The following is an 18,882-nucleotide window of genomic DNA, read 5'->3' on the forward strand; positions in this document are numbered from 1 at the left end:
ACTAAAGATAAAGAGATCTGCAGATGTACAAAAAAAAACAATGGACAATTTAAAAAAGGTATATACATATATGTAAATGCATACAGTATTGTTGTAGTACTCATTGGGAACAGAAATCCGTATAATTTGTCTTACATACAATTTTTTTAATTCATACTATATATATCCTATATACCATAGCTAAAGTAATTGCATGATGTCATTCAGAAAACTCTGCTTGTACGAATATTATTGTCCAAGGATATTTTAAGTCATATTTTTATATATATATATATATAGTTATATATATATAGTTATATATAGTTTATACGTATTTAGCCCCAGGATATGAATTGATGTTGTAAATTATGTAAAGTGATTTAAAATATCTAATAGAACAGGGACTTTAAACAGCTGACCAAGCGTAGACCTTTATTCTGAAGTAATTACTCCGGATGTTGTTCTGTGTCGCTGTTGTATTTCCGGTGTCATCAGTGGACCTACTCATAGACCCGCCACCGTGGAGCCTTTATATTTATATTCACACGTCCATGAACCAGACACGATACTGGGTTTGGACAAATAGCACATTTGCTTGGAAACAGTTGTCTTTCTTTAAGTTGTGTTTGTTGCCTCTGCGACCCGCTGAACACCGACATGTACCGGCCCGGTAAACCCACACACGGGCCGCCGCCGTACGGTCCTCCACCCCCCCACGGTCCTCCGTTCAGACCCGGAGGGCCCTGTAGTCTTCCTCCGCCTGGACACCTGACACCTGCACCCTGCGGACCATATGCGGCCTCAGCACCGGAGAGCCATTTCCTCCACAACCGGCCACCGAGAGGACACTTCATCAGTGTACGTACCCGACAGGCTAGCAGGCTAACAGGCTAGCTCAGCCGGCTACAGCACAGAGCGTCACATAGACCAGCGTGAGAAGCAGCGTTAGCGACACGTGGATCTCTCACGTTACACAACATCATAGAGTCTTGTGTACATTTATCGCATCAAAGAAATGACTGTTGTCCTACTGTAGTAAGGCAAGGCAGCTTTATTGAACATTAAGACATAATTAAAACAGTTATAACAACATTAAAGATTAGAAAATAAAAACAAGCTGAAAATAAAAGCTAAAATAGAGTATAACACACAAGAGAAGAAGATATAGTGCAGTATAAGATCATTATCTGCTTTAATAAAAGGCAGCAGCAGCAAACAGGACATTTTTAAGCTTTGATTTAAAAGGACTCAGAGTTGGAGTTGGTCCTGCAGGTTTCTGGGAGCTTGTTCCAGATATTTAAGCAGACCTGATCCAGATTAACCTGAGAGGTCTGGATGGTTCATAACATTGCAGAAGATCAGAAATGTATTTTGGCCCTAAAGCATTTAGTGCTTTGTAAATTAGCAGGAGTATTTTTAAATCATTTCTCTGAGAGACAGGCAGCCAGTGTAGAGACCTCAGGACTTGGTCTTAGTGAGGACTCTAGCAGCAGCAGGTTCTGAATCAGCTGCAGCTGTCTGATCGATGTTTTTAGGAAGACTAGTAAAGACACCGTTACAGTAGTCAAGTCGGCTGAAGATAAATGCATGGACTAGTTTTTCCAAATCCTGCTGAGACATCAGTCCTCTAATTCTTGCTCTATTCTTCAGGTGATAGAAGGCTGTCTTTGTAATTGTCTTAATATGGTTGTTAAAGCTCAGGTCAGAGTCCATGACTACACCAAGATTTCAGGTTTGGTCCGAGTTTTTTAACATTACAGATTGTAGGTGTAGTAGTAATTACTCTGTCTCATTGACAGATTCTATTCAGCCTGCCTGTCATCACCCTTTAATCATTGCTAACCCATGTAATGCCTAAAGTTATCCATTTCTGACCTAATACATATCTAAAGCATATCATTTCCAGCTCTATGCCTCGTAACTTCAGAGGTTGGTATATAATAATAATAATAATAATTGTATTTATAGAGTGCTTTTAAAGCCATGAGCTCAAAGTGCTTTTCAAGGAAATTCACAACATAAACAATTTAATAGGTAACTAATTAAACATAAACATTAGAACAGGTAAATAATGTAATATGCATGTACTTATTCATACATTTACACATTCACATATACACCGATCAGCCATAACATTAAGACCACTGACAGGTGAAGTGACTCACATTGATTATCTTGTTACGATGACACCTGGCAGTGGGGGGGGGGGATATATAAGACAGCAGGTGAACATTTTGAACTTTGTGTCGGAAGCAGAAAAAATGGGCAAGCGTAAGGATGTGAGCTACTTTGACATGGGCCAAATAGTGATGGCTAGATGACTGGGTCAGAGCATCTCCAGAACTGCAGCTCTTGTGGGATGTTCCCGGTCTACAGTGGTCAGGACCTACCAGAAGTGGTCCAAGGAAGGAAAACCGGCGAACCAGCGACAGCGTCAGACCCGAGGCTCATTGATGCACGTGGGGAGCAAGGGCTGGCCCGTGTTGTCCGATCCAGTAGAAGAGCTACTGTAGATCAAACTGCTGAAAAAGTTAATGCTGGTTCCGATAGAAAGGTGTCAGAACACACAGTGCATCTCAGTTTGTTGCGTATGGGGCTGCGTAGCCGTAGACCGGTGAAAGTGCCCATATTGTCATAATGCTATGGCTGATCGGTGTATATACACATAAACATCAACACACAAGCTTACAAAATGACTCAAAGTCATTCTATAAAAGTAAGTTTTAAGACGGGATTTAGAAGTCGTGACAGAGTCGGCTGATCTGATGCTCAGTACTGCAAAGGCTGGATCAGCATTTGTTTTTAACTTGGACTATGGAACAGTTAAAAGACCCAGACTGGCAGATCTGAGGGGCCTGTTTGGACAGTACGGTGTGAGGAGCTCAGTTGGGTCATTCAGAGCTTTATACAGTATGTGATGTGTGAACTTTAAAATGTGTTCTAAAAGAAACTAGGAGCCAACGCAGTGGAGCCAAAGTTGGTGTGATGTGTGAGAGCATCGCTTAGTTCTGGTCAATCTGGAGCTGCTCAATTGTTTAGACATGTATACAAGGCATTACAGTAATCGAGACCGGAGGATATAAGAGCATGTATAATTCTCTCTGTGTTACTGAAAGACAGAACTGATCGAATTTTGGAGATATTCCTCAAAGCAGGACTGGACTACTTTCTTTACGTGTCGCTCCAGACTCAAGTTACTATCCAGGATAACAGCCAGATATTTTGTGGCTGACTTTATGTTGGGAGTACGGGAGCCAAGGAGTGGCTGTTTTTGTTTTGAGATGTGGTCAGGGCCAATGATGAGAACTTCTGTCTTGTCAGAGTAAAATTTTAAGAAGTTTTGGGACATCCAGCTTTTTATGTTATGTAGGCAGCAATATAACGATGCTAATTTACTGGTGATATGACACTCGCTAAGCTGGTAACCTATGTCTGAAGCTTCAAGCCCTCTATTGGGAACATAGACTGTTTTGAAGAAGTGGACGTAGTCACTAGGGATTGGTCATGATTTTTGAATAGTCGTTAAATATTAACCGTTGCAGGCGCTTCCTGGTAGTAATGTTGCTACCGGTAAAACCTGTGTGCCGCTTGCACAAACCCCCGTGTTAGGGAGGAGAGATGGGTATCCGGAGGCGCACACTGGGTGACCAGGGCGAGGCCGCACTTGGTTTAAGGCTCTGAATGGTGTGCCAGTCCCGTTGGCACCAGACCACCCTCCTTGGGCAGACCTCCCGCACCGCCGCGAGCGCACCCTAACGTCGTGTCCATGTGCAAGCGGTGCCGCGCCCCTCGTAGGTTCAGCAGGTAGATCAGCTGTAGCGGAGCATATCATCATTCAAACCCGACAGAAACAAAATAAAACTTGTTGTAGGCAGCTCCCGTTCATTCCTATGAGTTGCTCAGTGGCGCTTGAAGCCAAAATGGCTCGACTGCTGAGTGATAAACTACCCGGATCACCCGGCGATCTTCAGTATCCATTGGGTCCATAGAGCAGGCGCAGTAGTGTTTCATTTAACTCCTCCTCCCAGCCCTCGCTCCAGCCTCAGTCTGGGTCTCATTCACATGAATTGAGGAAAGAAAATAACTCTGGATTCAGCTACAACTTTTAGGACCTAATGATTTAAATAAGGGCTGTACAAGGCTTCGTACTGGGAAGTTTATTCACCTTAAAAAAATGTATCCTCTGAGTTACAGACGTCTCTTTCTCAATGTAAGTCTGTGGGGAAAAGTCTTTTTGGGCCCAATGGCATCACATGACGGACACGGAAGCTGTAGTACCGCCATTCTGCCACTATGAAAATATGCATCAAAGCCCGGCGTTCTTCCTGGAGGCTTGATCACCACCCACATTTAGAACTACCTTTACTTGTGACTTTCTGAGTTTGACGACCATACCCGCTCTAAATGCCATGACTACAGTCATAGGCTAAAAGCCCACTAACTTATACGTGGCTCACTTCAAGATTTCTCAACATGGCAGGAGGCATATTAGAACATTTGGACACCAAGATAATGCAGAAAGCCCCTGATCACTGATGGAAAATACAGTCCAACCAACTCAGCCCTGTATGATAAGAGTAGATGACAGTGCCAAGATATAAGTAACACAGTAGCTACAAGACTTGTAAAAGTGTGGCTACAAAGCTAAATAGTGCTGTTTGCATCCACAACTGAATTTTTGGTTCACAGAACCATATCGTATACATGCAATTTCATCTATGCATCCTGGCTGCTGAGGAGCCTACCCCTTCCAATTTTTCAGAGGTCATTTCAGGCGCATGATGACGGTTGTCAAATTTGTCGCGCTGAACGGATCAGCCACTTCCATTGGTTACAGTCGACCTGGCTGTACAATGTACCTGCTTTACATCAAAACAGGTAAGTCAGCTGAAGCATTTTGTTTCCTCTCAAAGAAAAATGGACTAGGTTGTGCTTTTTCCATGCCACATATTATTATTATTATTATTATTATTATTATTATTATTATTATTATTATTATTATTATTATTATTAATATTATTATTAGGTTTAAACTTTTATGCAACCTAAAATACTTTTCTAATTTTCAATATTAGTGGTTGTAACTTCTTTACTATGACTATTATGAAATTAAATTTACGTTTTTGTGTGATTTATGCACTAGAAATTATTATATTGTGATACATCATACATACATATTTTTTTATTAATCTAATATGTGATCAATAATCAGTAAGTCCTTAACATTGCTTCCCATATTTTGCAGTTCAAAATGTAAAGGAATTAAAGATTGGCAGAAGCATTACACCTGGCAGAACAGTGTTTGCAGCATTCGTCAGGGGTCTGCTGCGATGTCGGCAACCCGCCCGACCCGTCTTGAAACACGGAACCGGTCTCATTTACAGTGCTTTGTGAGTATGACTTTTTTGCAATATCATCACCATTCATATCTATACAACCAACGTGTTTACGATTAAATTGTTTACTAGAGCACAGGGGTGGAAGAAGTACTCAGAACTTGTATTAAGTAAAAGCAATACCAAATGTGTAAAAATACTCCCATGCAAGTCAATGCATTCAAAATCTTACTTGAGTAAAAGAACAAAAGTAGTAGCATCAAAATATACTTAAAGTACCAAAAGTAATAGTATGCAGAATGGCCCATTTCAGAATAATATATACATATTATATTATTGGATTATAATTCTTAATGCATTAATGTGCTCATCACTTTAATGTTGCGGCTGGTAAAGATGGAGATAACTACTTTATAGACTATAATTAGGGGTGGGCGATATGGCAATAATATCATATCATGATTTTTTCAGGGAGGATCACAATCTTATCAAGATTTTCTTTTCATGCTTGTTTTAAAGACAATTTTGCAAGTTACTGAACATTACAACCAAACTAATTTCCCTATTTAAAAAAATACAGCCCTGTAAGCTAATAAAACATAAGAAAAAAGAATAACAGATCATTAAGGCCAAACAGATTTTAATCAAGTGTATGAACAAGTATGAACATTCAACAAGAATTTTGACTTGGTTTAGACTTTTGCATAAATCCCATCCCATAATCAACATTGGTTTCAAAAGGTAAACAACAACACTCAAGTAAAGTGCACTCCTGCTACATCACATTAAAGGAACTGAATTGTAAATCAAGTAGCTCATTAGACACACATCCACAGGTGGAATATAGACCGCTGTAATAATTACTACTGTCAGCTCTCTCGGCAGAGAGAAGGGTCGACGCATAACTGACAGAGCCTCTAAATCAGGGGAACGGTGACGCTTGGTAGCGGTGGTTTGTGTGAATGGTTCTTTAGCCTAGCCAGCAGTCCCGCCCGGCATCCCCTTTTCTGCTTCCTCTCTCTACGTCGCTTCTCGGAGCCGATAACAGTCCATGTAGAACCCGGTGATCTGGAGATGTTCGCTTGAAGTCGCTTGTAGCTGGGGTACTGTACTGTAATCCGGCGTTGATTCAGTTTTGACGACTACACACATACTTTGCCTGACAAAACTCGACAAGCAAATCCAGCATTCACACAAATAAGCACCAAACTAGGAAGCAAAGAGCCGTTGCACTGACGCACGCCGCCATCTTGAAACTACCAGCAACTGGTAGAATGTACACTGTAGCACGGTTCTACGATCTCGCTGTAAAGGCAGATCGTAGAGACATTTTAATCGTTCATGATCTAATATCGTCATATCGCACACCCCTAACTATAATTACATACTACTTTAAATGTACTTGGTTACATTCCACCACTGCTAGAGCACAAATCTGTTTACAAGAGCACAACGTTTGCTCACAAAGGGCACCAGATTGATAACCTGACAACCAGGCGGTTTGTTTGACAGAACCATCTGAGAAGCAATCATTGCAAACTGTTTGGAAAAGGGCAGGCACTTTCAAAAACAAAAATTACTTGGCAGGTGATTAGGTGAACCATCTGCTTGATTCGATACTATCACGATACTTGGGTGCCAATTCGGTGTGTATTGTGATTTTTAAGTGTTGCGATTCGGTATTACGATTTATTGCAATTTTGTTAATTTTTTTAACACCTTAGACCATGGCAAAAAGTTGAATCATACGCTTCTAAAAAAAGAAATCGCGATACATAGGTGAATCGATATTAGTGACAATGGGCCGATCTATTCAATTCTATGTTTATGTATTATATACATTATATAGTGGAATATATTTGTATATATTGTTTATTAGGAAAATCATACTTAGTACCTTAAGTTACTGTCTAAAAACAAATGTGTCAATAGAATGTTTTTTTTATTATTATTATTTACATTTGGTTTATTATGTTGCATATATCTACCTTTCCTTTTGATGAATTCTAATTTTTTTTGGACCACAAAGTGTTGGGCATAATCACAGCTGCACTTAATGTTTATTCTATTCTAATTACAAATTGATCATTTCCATATTTGCTTGGAAATGATTGCATGCGCAATTTACAAATTCCCCTTTTGTACACAGTGTTGATAAGTGATCGTCCTGGATAATATGTCAGTATGTGACTAGCCTGCTCTTGCCTTGTTTAACACCAAATGTTTATGTTGTTTTCATTTCAAGCAGAGTTACATGTGGAGGGTCCAGAAGTGACAATGAAGACCCCCATGGCTTGTGGAAGAGAAGAAAAAGGAGCATGGTGGCTTTCAAAGGAGCATTCAGAATTAACTTTGCTTCAGACATGGAGAGAAATCCAATTGATTTGTGGCTGTTTTGTGGTTGTTTGCCTATGTGAAAAAAAAGTTTACCATGAAAGTCACGCCTTTTATAAAGTAATGTTTAAGATCAACAGAGGAAATAGTTGTGCATTAAAAACAATGTAATTTCACTTAAGGTCAAAAGTGTCATTCTGGCATTTTTTTTCTGTTATTTTTAGCCATGCTAGTGACCTGACTCTAAAGGCCCGGCTCTGAAGGCCCGGCTCTGAAGGCCCGGCTCTAAAGGCCCGGCCCTAAAGGCCCGACTCTAAAGGCTTGGCTCTAAAGGCCCGACTCTAAAGGCTAAAGGCCTGACTCTAAAGGCTTGGCCCTAAAGGCCCAACTCTAAAGGCTGGATTCTAAAGACCTGGCTCTAGAGGCCCGGCTCTAAAGGTCCGACACTAAAGGCCTGACTCTAAAGGCTTGTCTCTAAAGGCCCGAATCTAAAGGCTAAAGGCTGGACTTTAAAGACCTGGCTCTAAAGGCCCGGCTCTAAAGGCCCGACTCTAAAGGCTAAAGGCTGGACTTTAAAGACCTGGCTCTAAAGGCCCGGCTCTAAAGGCCCGACTCTAAAGGCTAAAGGCTGGACTTTAAAGACCTGGCTCTAAAGGCCCGACTCTAAAGGCCCGACTCTAAAGGCTAAAGGCTGGACTTTAAAGACCTGGCTCTAAAGGCCCGGCTCTAAATGCCCGACTCTAAAGGCCTGAATCTGCTCTAAAGCCCTGCTCTAAAGGCCCTGCTCTAAAGGCCCGGCTCTAAAGGCCTGACTCGGCTCTAAAGGCCCGGCTCTAAAGGCCTGGCCAAACAAGAAAGTTGCAGAGCTAACTTTAGTTACACGCCTTTGTGCTATATGGGGTTCTAGAAGCTACTTGCTTGTTGATCAAATATATTTAGTGACAGTAACTATAGATGAAATAAGGGATTTACTTTTGCACATCCACTTGACAATATCATATGTATCATATACATTATCTGCATTATATAATTGATTTCATTTACACTGTGTGCATTAACCTATGATCATGCTTTTGTGTTGCCGTGTTTTGTCTCACAAAGGGAATTCAACAGTGTTAGTACAAAATATATCAAAAAGTTGTAAGGAAACTGTTTGCTGTCTTTCTTTAAGTTGGTCTATTCAGTCTTTTCTCTGGTCCCTGGTCTCAGCACTGGCAACATGCTACACATTGTACCACTATTACCATTCTGTGACAGGCACATCCATATGCTGGATTTTATGCTATATTTATACCTCCTCAAAGGTGTAACTACACCTCAAGGCTGCAGTGTTCACGGACCGCAAGAGTTTAAGTATCCAATGCTGGTAGAGATTGTCGAGGGAAGACAACATTAAGCAATTTGGAGAAAGGCTCAGCGGTCATCATCTTGCAAAACCATCTCTACTGCAAACCTTGTGCTCACTGCGTTCACTGCTCTGTATCGCAGTGGATCAAAGAACGTAAGCACAGTGATTGCACGGAATAGTCTCCTACTCCGTAATGACACAGGGCAAACCTTCCCATCGTTGCTCTATCACCAAGTCAATAAGACAATGTAAGCATAATTACTATTATTATATTAATGTTGTGTGGGGTATATATAATTAAAGCACAATATGGCCTGATCATAATAAATCTGTCTAGTGTTAATGTGGTGCTAGCAGTGGGTGAAATCCCTGACCACTATAGTATATCAAAACGTGACTGCTGTAACCCTGACGTCGCGTAGAAATCCAGCTATATTCAGTAGCCGCCAGGGTTATGCTTTATATCAAGGTTCCGTAATAGATAATAAGGCCCTTATAGGTCCTTATAAGATGCAGGGGTATGTGAGCCATGCTCACTTTTGCCTTGTTTGTAAATGAAATAAGTATCTTATGTATTACAATTGCAGTTCTGTCTTGTACTGCCCTATAACATGAATTCTGAACACTCTCAGCCCCACTGTAGCAGCTTCTCCATAGACCGTAGTACAGTGATTGCTTTGGGAGGCAGCCAGCAGATCGTCCCTCCTGCACGACCACCGCACATTCAGGTCCCACAGTGGAATCCCCCTCCTGTGGAACATCATCCTCCAGACAGCAGGTATATCTGCGTATTTGTTGATTTAAATGTTTTGTGTAAGACTAAGCAGGAACAGTTGCACTAATGTTTTAATGTATATTTTGAATTTGCTTGTCATTTGAAACACATGCATGCTGCCTTTCAGTGACCAAGCTGGTGAGGAATTCCTAAGATGCATTGCAGCCAACAAGCCTCTCCCAGACTATCTCAAAGGGAACATGGCATACAACCTGGCTGAAGCATTTAAGTCGGCTAATGTCCTGAAAGAAGCCATCAAATCAGACCCTCAGTTCCAGAAGCATGTGACCAAGAGTAAGAGCCGTAGTCGAGAGCGTGGCAAATCTCGAGCCAAGAGCCGTAGTCGAAGCCGTGGCAAATCTCGAGCCAAGAGCCGTGGGCGAAGCAAAAGCCGGCCACCCAGCCGAAGCAGAGGAAGGAGTCATGCTCGTGGCAAAAGCAGGGCGAGAAGCAAAAGCAGGCCGAGAAGCAAAAGCAGGGCGAGGAGCAAAAGCAGGGCGAGGAGCAAAAGCAGGGCTCGCAGTAGGAGTCGTAGCCAGAGCCGAAGCAAGAAGAAGAGTAATGTACGGAGCAAGAGCCGGGTCAGGAGGTCCAAGTCTCGGAGTAGCAGTGGTGAAAAGAGCCATGGCAAAGACAAAAAGAGAAAGAGGAGCCCCAGCCACAGCCAGAGCAGCAGTAACAATCTGACAGGGAATAGTCTGTTAGAAGGACTGAAGCTGGTCATGAACAGCAAAGAACTGGAAGAGCGGTTGCCCACCCTCAAAGATGCCATCCTCACTATTCAGGTAGAGCTCATCATTCATTCTCCAAAATGTCTTGTTTCAGTCAGTTATCAGCGTAAATCTGCACAAAAAGTGTGATTCAGGACTACCAGCATGTACAACTTATAAACCTTAAACGAGGTACCACATATATGGATTCTTTCTTTTTTTTCTTTTTTAAGGAAATTTAAGTAACTTGTAGCCAACTTCATGTAACTTGATTTAAAAATGTGATGGCTGCAGCTCTTAGTGGGTAGGATGATGATGATGATGATGATGATGATCCGCTACAGACTGAAAGAAGGGTTAAGGTGATGGGATGCTGCTGTGTTGAGTATAATGAAATTACTAATTTATATTCAAAGGCCAGTAAGTAATGCAGAACCAAATTACCCCATTTATAACCATTGCCTATGCACAAAACGGGCCTTGAAACATGCGTACGCCACATCCCACCGCTTGCTATGATGGTGCATTGATGTGATGTATTGTAGTGCACAGCTCGCGTCACCAGAGGTCGGTCTCTACTGGTGTGTAACAGGCCGCTGAGCTCAGAAAGATGGCGATTATGAATGGTGGGGAAATGTTACAGGACTTGGGGAGGATATTTTGGGTTTAGTCTTTTTCCAACTTCAAAAGCAGTTTCTTGCCACAGGATTTTCTTCAACTGCCAGTCTGCCACCATATAATGTCCGCTCAGCCCATCGATGTGTTGGCACCGTAGGTACCTGCTGTGTGTGTAACGTTACAGAGTCGTTTGTGTGGTTGAGATAATCGAGGGAGACCCCGGTGAATATGAAGTTATACCGCAGTACAAATGAGGCCCCTGGTTTTTAGGTTATGTGTAAAAAAGTGTAGATTTTGTATGTGATTATAACATTTTAAATTCCTCTAATAATAATAAGTTTGGAGAAAAATTAGATAATCCCAGTGGAAATTAGTGCTGATTGTGCTGTACTGCAGTCAGGGTCTGAAATTAGCACCCGCCAAATGGGGGGAAATTGTTGGCATTGACAAATGAAGTCATCAGGACACCCGCCACTTTGGCAGGCAGGGAAAACGCTAATGATGGGAATAGAGAACCGTAGTTGTCCGCTTTCTTGCCATTTCATGCCTCTGTGAGTATCGAATTCTCTTATGGATGCTTTCCCACAGTTACGCTGCACAATGATGCATACGCACGCTGGATCATGTTTCAGTTTGTTTGGGACCGCAGCCACGGCGGAAAGAAAAAAAGGGCTCAACAACGTGGCGCTACTACTACTAAACCTGAGGGGACGCATCCTATTTTTTCCCTGATAAAGCTCCACTGTGAACAACAAATCTGTGTTTAAATCAGCAGGAGTAGAGTTAGTAAGGTTAGCTGTTAGCAGGAGGTGGGCAGCATAGTCCTGCTTGGATAAATAGCGGAGATACTCACGTTAACGGAGGTGCCATTGAGTTATTGTTATGAGGCGTTCGAAGTACGCTCAGGAAAAAGGACTATTGGGCGAAGGTAAATTACAACGTCATCATGATGTGTTTAAATGTAATATCGTAAAATAACGTTTTTGGCGAGAAACTTGAATAAATCCAAGGAGATGTTTTCACATCAATATAAAATAGATATTAAAGAGGGAATTATGACCTGTAAAAAAAATATATTTTAGGTGTATTTGCTGCCAACAGAGAGCTCTCACTATGAACTAAGATTTTAGACACACTTTGTAAAACGTAACACTTTGAGTAATTAAATACTTGAAGTATTATCAGCTATCAAATACCTTATGCAAGCACGAGATAAAAATACTTAAAATTACAGTTAGTGTGTGCGTTTCATGCATCTCCTGAGATTCAGATTAGACTTAAATTGATAAAAATAAAACGATTGTATGGATAGACTTGGCAGTATGTAACCAAGCAAGATAACAAAGTGAAGGAGCTACCATCTGTTAACTGTATGTCATTGTTGTGATCTCTTCTGTACAGGCGTCAGAGTGTGTGCCTGATGAGCACAGACATCAGCAACATGACAGTAAGGAGAATTCAACGTCATTGGAAAATGACAGTATGCTCCTTCCCCACGACCGAGTAGGCAATGACTTCTCTTGGCTCCAGGCGCAAAGTCCGGAGGACTCTGCAGCCCTGAAGGCTGATGAGCTTGAAGATGAAGAGTCGTTTTTATACGGGAATGAAGAAACTGGAGGAAAACAAGCCAATAAATCCTCTACCACACTTTTTCCATCATTTTCCCAGACTGGAGAACATGCCAAACTACAGGAAATGGCAAGTTCAGGCAGTCAAAAACATCATCAGAACAAGTCCATATTCAGTAGCTTTGGGGATCCGCTTGACCAGAAGCAACCCCTTCAGATGACTTCCTCAAACTTAGCCCTGACCAATCTGGACAGCAGTGAGTGTGAGAAGATCAAGAACATACTAAAAAGTCTGGGCACAGCAGATGTCAGCGACTTCATGGTTAAGATGCAGGGGCAAAAGGAGGGGAAGCAGCTGTCAACGGCACTTCCTGATTCAGACCAAACAGCCGCAGGTTTAGCATTACCAGCACTGAGTAACCCCAACGTACGGCAAGCTCTGGAGTCTCTGCAGTCACTGATCAAAGGTGAGACTCTTGTATTTAATGAAGTCAGCTATAGCTTCTTATATTTACTAACCATGCCTTCACACTGCAACCAGAGTTTTTTATTTTGATTGACTTTTGGTTATGTCGAAAGTTTGAACTGTGTCTGTTAAAGTGGCAATAGACACATTTTTTGCTTTAAAGGAGCTAAATATGGGATCGGGAGCATTTCTATTGTCTCTCAAAGGCTCTCAACATGGCAACAGTGCAAACAACAGTGAGAAGTGCTGACAGAGTAAACAGTGTTTACCTGGGGAGGGGGGGAACTGGAGGGCGGGTGCTACGGTTCCGCCACGACGCCGTCGGTCGGGACGGCGTTATCGGCTTTAACCGCAGTGTGAGAACAGTGCAGTGGGGCAGCTGTACGATACGACTGCCATGTGCGATAAGATTGTTCAATACTGCGATGACGATATGACTTGCGATAAATAAACAAATATAATTGTTCATATTAACTATACATATACATATATTTTAAATTAGCCAGGCTACATGATGTTTCTGGAGCAATAACAGTAATGTTTACAACAGCAAAGTCACCATATAATCTCATTAATATCTCACTGGAAAAAGCTGCTTTTTCTCAGCCAACTGATCAGTTTACCAGTAAGATACATGACAAACTAACCTAAACAGTTAGACTACATAACCTACTGCCAGCTTCAGTTTCAGTCTTGTGTAGCCGAGGGTTACGCTGCTCCTATACTTTATGAAGATAATAAATGGTCAACAACAGCGCATCACCGCTTCACGCCTTCTGTTCCTCCCTCCACAATAAACTCCCCGGACACAAACACTGGAACACGGCTTTCTAGAGGGAACTAAAGACATTCACAACTCAACTAAATAATTTACACGTGTTTACAATTAGCTGTTAGCCGCCGAGCTAACGCGCTTGTGTAAACATAGTAGCGGTGGACGAGAGACTGACGATGTTTGTGACAATGACGATGAAAATACGATTTATCGGTCAGCCCTACCGTGAGCTAGTCAGTGGGGCATGCTCACATCACGAGAGAGAGACTTCATTCTCTGCTCAAGTAGACATTACTCCTCTATTTCTTTACGTAGACGATAGTTGTTGACAATATATTAATGCTGATATCATAGACTCGGTTAGACATTACTCCTCTTTATCTTTACATAGACAATAGTTGTTGATGATATATTAATGCTCTGAATATTGAATTTAGCACCTTTAACTTACTGTTATAGCCCCATTTCAACCACAGGAACTTTACCCTGAACTAAGAACCTTATGAGGAACTCATTGCGTTTCGACTGCAGGGACCAGGGTCTAAATTCAGTTCCGGGGGAATTTTACCCCCCAAAAAAGGGGATGACCTTCGCTGATTGGTCAAACACACACACACACACACACACACAATGCCGCTGCTTCAACTATACCGCTTCAATCATGAAAGGAAGTATCAAGGAAGTACTCTAGCATCGATTTAGGACCATTTAGGATGAGGGGAGAGCATTTGTCTTTGATTGATAACATTAAAAGTGAAGTTAGGCTCTGCTGTTGGCTTCCCGACTCATTTTAAAAATGACAGAGAAAAAGAGAGAGAGGTCACGTAGAAGAGACAGACAGTGCAGCGGTGCAGTGAATGACAGAAAAAGAGGTTATTTTCTGATTGTTTCACAGCAGTTACATTATAAAGCACAAATAAATAACCATCAAACACTGAACAGATGACTTACAATGGAGACAGACGCTCTTAGTTTTATTTTCCTGTGCTGCAGCAGGCGGACACACTGAACGTCAGGCTGCAGAGGGAGTTTACCGTTGTGACCACCAAGCAGCCCTCGTCACATGGCATGTTGCTTTCTATTATGTCAGCCAACTAATTTGCCTAAATCTCTGCAGGTCTTCAGACTGCGGTAGAAACACAGACAACAGTGGGCTGAAGGAACCTTTTAGTTCCTGTACTAAAAACGCCAGGAACTTCTTGGTGGAAACCCAGTTTATGAAGTAAATGTTGAATAGAATAACAATACCATAGTATTATTATCATTGTTTTTAATCATTACTTTTCAAAAAACAATTGCAGTAACTGCAGTATCAGACAAATTACAGTTACTCATTACATATATACTTACACCTGTTCTTACCGCTGCACCTTTAAGGATAAGGCTGTTTTCCATATGATAAAAAATGCATGTCAAATTGATTTTTTGGATCTGTTTCTCTCCAGTTGTCAAGGATAAGATTTAGTGACGGCTGAATGTGGTGGTGAACCAGATAAGTTGGAAACTGGTGCCACTGGGCTTGAGGATTTGTCTTCTGTCTTTGTTGTTTAATGCTTTTGATATAAAATACAGGATCATGTTGTTCTTCTTCTTTCTTCCTTAAGCGACAAAGGACAAGCGTGAAAATAGGGACGGCAGTAGCTCATCTCAGAAATCCTCTGATAAACACAAGGTAATGGATCTCCAGGCTGTGTCACTGACTACTGAACATCAGAGTGATACAGTTGATTAAAGAACAGTGAAACTCCTTCATTTTGAACTTGTTATTTGTGTTTCTCAGGCAGGTGACAATGAGGACAGGAAGAAAGACAAACAAGGCAGAATAACTAAAATGGAGTCCTTGATGAGAGAACTGGAAGGACTGTTGAAACAGGATGGTAAAGCACTTTTCTCTAATGACGACTCTATGCTTCATGTTGTCTTTCGTGTCTTCCCTATGCTTCACTGCCATTTCTTTTCCATTTGCAGGATTGAGTTTCCTGACGCCAGTAATTGGGTTTTACTGCCAGAAATGTGAGGAGTTCATTGGAGATTTGAATAGTGCTGAAAACCACGCATCCATCCACCGCCATAGTAACTCCAGCAGTGTAAGTAGAACTCCTGATTACCTCTGTGTGGTGATATTTTTATTGTCAACAAATCTCATGAAAAGACTGAAACCAACAGTGAATGTATCTACTAGCAAGTATTGTGTGTGTATCAAAGCCTGATATATGTTCTTCCTGTGTGTTATAGAGCTCCATTGTTGTCTAAAATTATTATAAACACGGTGACATGTTCCTTCATCACCATGAACACACACACGGTCCTTTGTTTTGACTCAATCCCATATCAACCGTCCTGCTGCCACTAATACCCTTTTCACACCGAGGACTCAACCAGGGTTGAACCAGGGTCAGATAACCATGGTCCAAGTAAAGATATATTTTTAAATCAGCACTTTCTGCTTTCATTTCAAAATAAAAGCCCTCAAGTGTTTTTTTCTGTGGACAGAATTCCTTCATTTGTTAACCTGAGGCTTTTATTCTGAAATATGTGCCTGACAGTGTTGTAGAACATGCAGTGACTTGCAGAGCTCCATGAATGAATAAAGTACAGGGTTTTAATGGTGGATTATTACTATTATTTACAAATTACCACACGTTTCTTCACCTTTCTCTGTCTAAAATAAACATAAATTACATTTATAATTAAATTTAATTGGCCATTATGAATAGCAAACTCTATGTAGAAAGAAAGGGCTGGCAGCTGCGGCAGCACAAGAGACGCTGCCGGTGTAAACACCCGACGTGTGAATCACACAGCTGCCGCCACGCGACGCTGCCGCCACGTGACGACTGAAATTTGTTTTACACATTGATTGTCCAACTAATGGGTATAAATCCCATACCTTTTTTACTACTCTAAGGACAAACTTTACATTTTAGCCCCGTCACATTTCATCAGAAGCAAAATCTGTTGTCCAGCAATGTCATATTATGAGGTTTAGTGACCATCTCTGTCTTAAGGTTGCCATTAACTTCTTTATCTTCACGCTGCAAAATTGTCTTTATGTGTTTTTAGCAAAAAGGGAAGTTGGACAGGCATGCTGAAGACTGCAAGGGACATTCGCACCATGTCCGCAACAGCTCTCAGCACCCACCCCCCTCAGACAAGAGAGATCACAGGGACCACGGTTACCATAGAGATCCAGGAGACAACAGGAATCACAGAGACTGCCAACGAGACTGGAGGGACGAAAGAGATCACAGAAGCAAACCCAACGATGACGGCAGGAGCCACAGGGCCGGGCAGGAAAACATCTCCTTGCCGGAAAGGATGAGCAAGGAGAGGATGCTCATAACGGTGTCCCGTGGAGTGACACCTCCTCCAAATGTCAGGGTCAAGGAGGAAGTGAACAAGGAGCACACCGTAGGAAGCCATAGCAAAGGCAAAGTGGAAGACACAGACAGCAAGGGGAAATCATCCAAGAGCAGCAGAGAAAAAGTTGACAAAGAAAAAGATGAAAGCAGTGATGGTAGTGACGATGGCAAAGGAAAAACGCCAAAAGCAAAAGTGTCTAAAAAGAAAAAGAAGAAGGAGAAAAAGAAGAAGAAGGAGAAGGAGAAGTCCTAATTGTTGTATTATGTTTGTCTCTAGTCTGATCCCTGAGGTGATGCTGGCAGCTTGTTCCCATTACACTTGTGGGAACCTTCTCGTTGTTTCTTTCTCTCATCCCAGTTAGTTATTTTGTCATTGATGTGATCAGAAGAAGGAGGCAGAACTCAAGGATCGATCATCATTGTGCTTAAAGGAAAAGGCTGAGTTGTTAGGACCATAGTCAAAAGTGAAGGTAAATATCAATTATATCTTTGTGCATCTGGTACAGAGATGGGTCTTACCTATAGTATAGTTAGCACCATTATTGGAAGCGGCAGGAAGTTATGAATTCTTGGAGGTGTAATTCCCCACCCTCGATAGAGCTGCTTCCATTGTTTGTGCCAACTATGGCCTAGAGCATCCTCTACTGATCTCTACTGGACACACACAGATTATATTGATATGTTCATGTATGGTTAAGTATGCCCTCACTTCTTGCTTTCATGTTTGAATTCAATGTTTGAATTATTTTTGTACACAAACTCATCTTTCTCAGTACCATTGCTACTGTGTGCATATTTTCCAACGACCAACTGCATTATAGTGTTAGAAATGTGATATGTGTGTATGTCGCAGTTAGTTCCATTTTCTTACTCGTCTGCATTTTTATCTGAAATACAAGATTAAACAGAAGTCTGTCTCCTGTGGTGACTTTGTATGATAAAGAAATGTGTGCATAATTTAATTTTATTTCTTTGCAGTGCATTAGCCATATTTATGTACCTCAGTTCAGGGCTTCACACCGCAGACATCCTGAGTCCTGTCTGGTAATGCACTTTGGTTAAGGTTAGTGAAAGGTGGTAGTTTCGGTTAAATGTTAATATGCACATCAGGTCTTGTGCTTGTGCAACCAAGAGCTGTGAGTGCATAAACAAAACTAAATAATTCTGTAGTCAGTGCAATATGTTATGTTAATAGAAAATGTAATCTGACCAGCATTATGTTTCCTTCAGGATATTAACTATTATTTATTATATTATATTTGCAGTTGCAAATCAGCAGTCTACTACTGTCATTTCTAGGTGACTACGTTTTACCAGCATAATATTTCTACAGCTGTAATAATACCAGCCTTATCACTTGTTTATGAGAAAATCTGTACAATATTTGGCTTTCACCCGGCAGACATCTTGACTCGTCATAGTGGGAAAAGCATCCCATTGTGATCCTATTAATACTAACAAAGGAAGTCCAGATTTCTGCTTTGTTAAAGGGTCTATAACAGGATTCTGAATGAATGAAAGTCATTCATTTGATTATTTACACCTGTGCTTTCCATATTGTGACATGTCAAAGTTTCTTCCATGAAAGGGCCTTGTATTGTGTCATATAGA

General features: G+C 41.4%; 1 protein-coding gene and 1 long non-coding RNA gene across 3 annotated transcripts; both read left to right on the forward strand.

Annotated features, from left to right (window-relative positions):
* Window positions 1–424: 424 nt before the first annotated feature.
* si:ch211-195b21.5 (E3 ubiquitin-protein ligase RBBP6) lies at window positions 425–18,181 on the forward strand. Of its 2 annotated transcripts, XM_037781818.1 has the most exons (9): window positions 425–837; window positions 9,630–9,775; window positions 9,900–10,232; window positions 10,269–10,557; window positions 12,502–13,135; window positions 15,514–15,581; window positions 15,690–15,786; window positions 15,878–15,996; window positions 16,973–18,181. In XM_037781818.1, the coding sequence occupies exons 1-9, from the start codon at window positions 637–639 to the stop codon at window positions 17,522–17,524; spliced, it is 2,439 nt and encodes an 812-aa protein (XP_037637746.1). In that variant the 5' UTR covers window positions 425–636; the 3' UTR covers window positions 17,525–18,181. The 2 variants fall into 2 exon arrangements, with proteins under 2 accessions (XP_037637746.1, XP_037637745.1); XM_037781817.1 differs by having other exon boundaries at window positions 9,900–10,557.
* On the forward strand, window positions 4,967–8,794 carry LOC119495407. The gene is made up of 2 exons (XR_005208475.1): window positions 4,967–5,369; window positions 7,564–8,794. It is a non-coding gene; the product is annotated as an uncharacterized LOC119495407 (long non-coding RNA).
* Window positions 18,182–18,882: the final 701 nt, after the last annotated feature.

This window comes from Sebastes umbrosus, chromosome 10 (genome assembly GCF_015220745.1).
Source record: "Sebastes umbrosus isolate fSebUmb1 chromosome 10, fSebUmb1.pri, whole genome shotgun sequence".
In the NCBI taxonomy this organism is placed as follows: Eukaryota; Metazoa; Chordata; class Actinopteri; order Perciformes; family Sebastidae; genus Sebastes; species Sebastes umbrosus.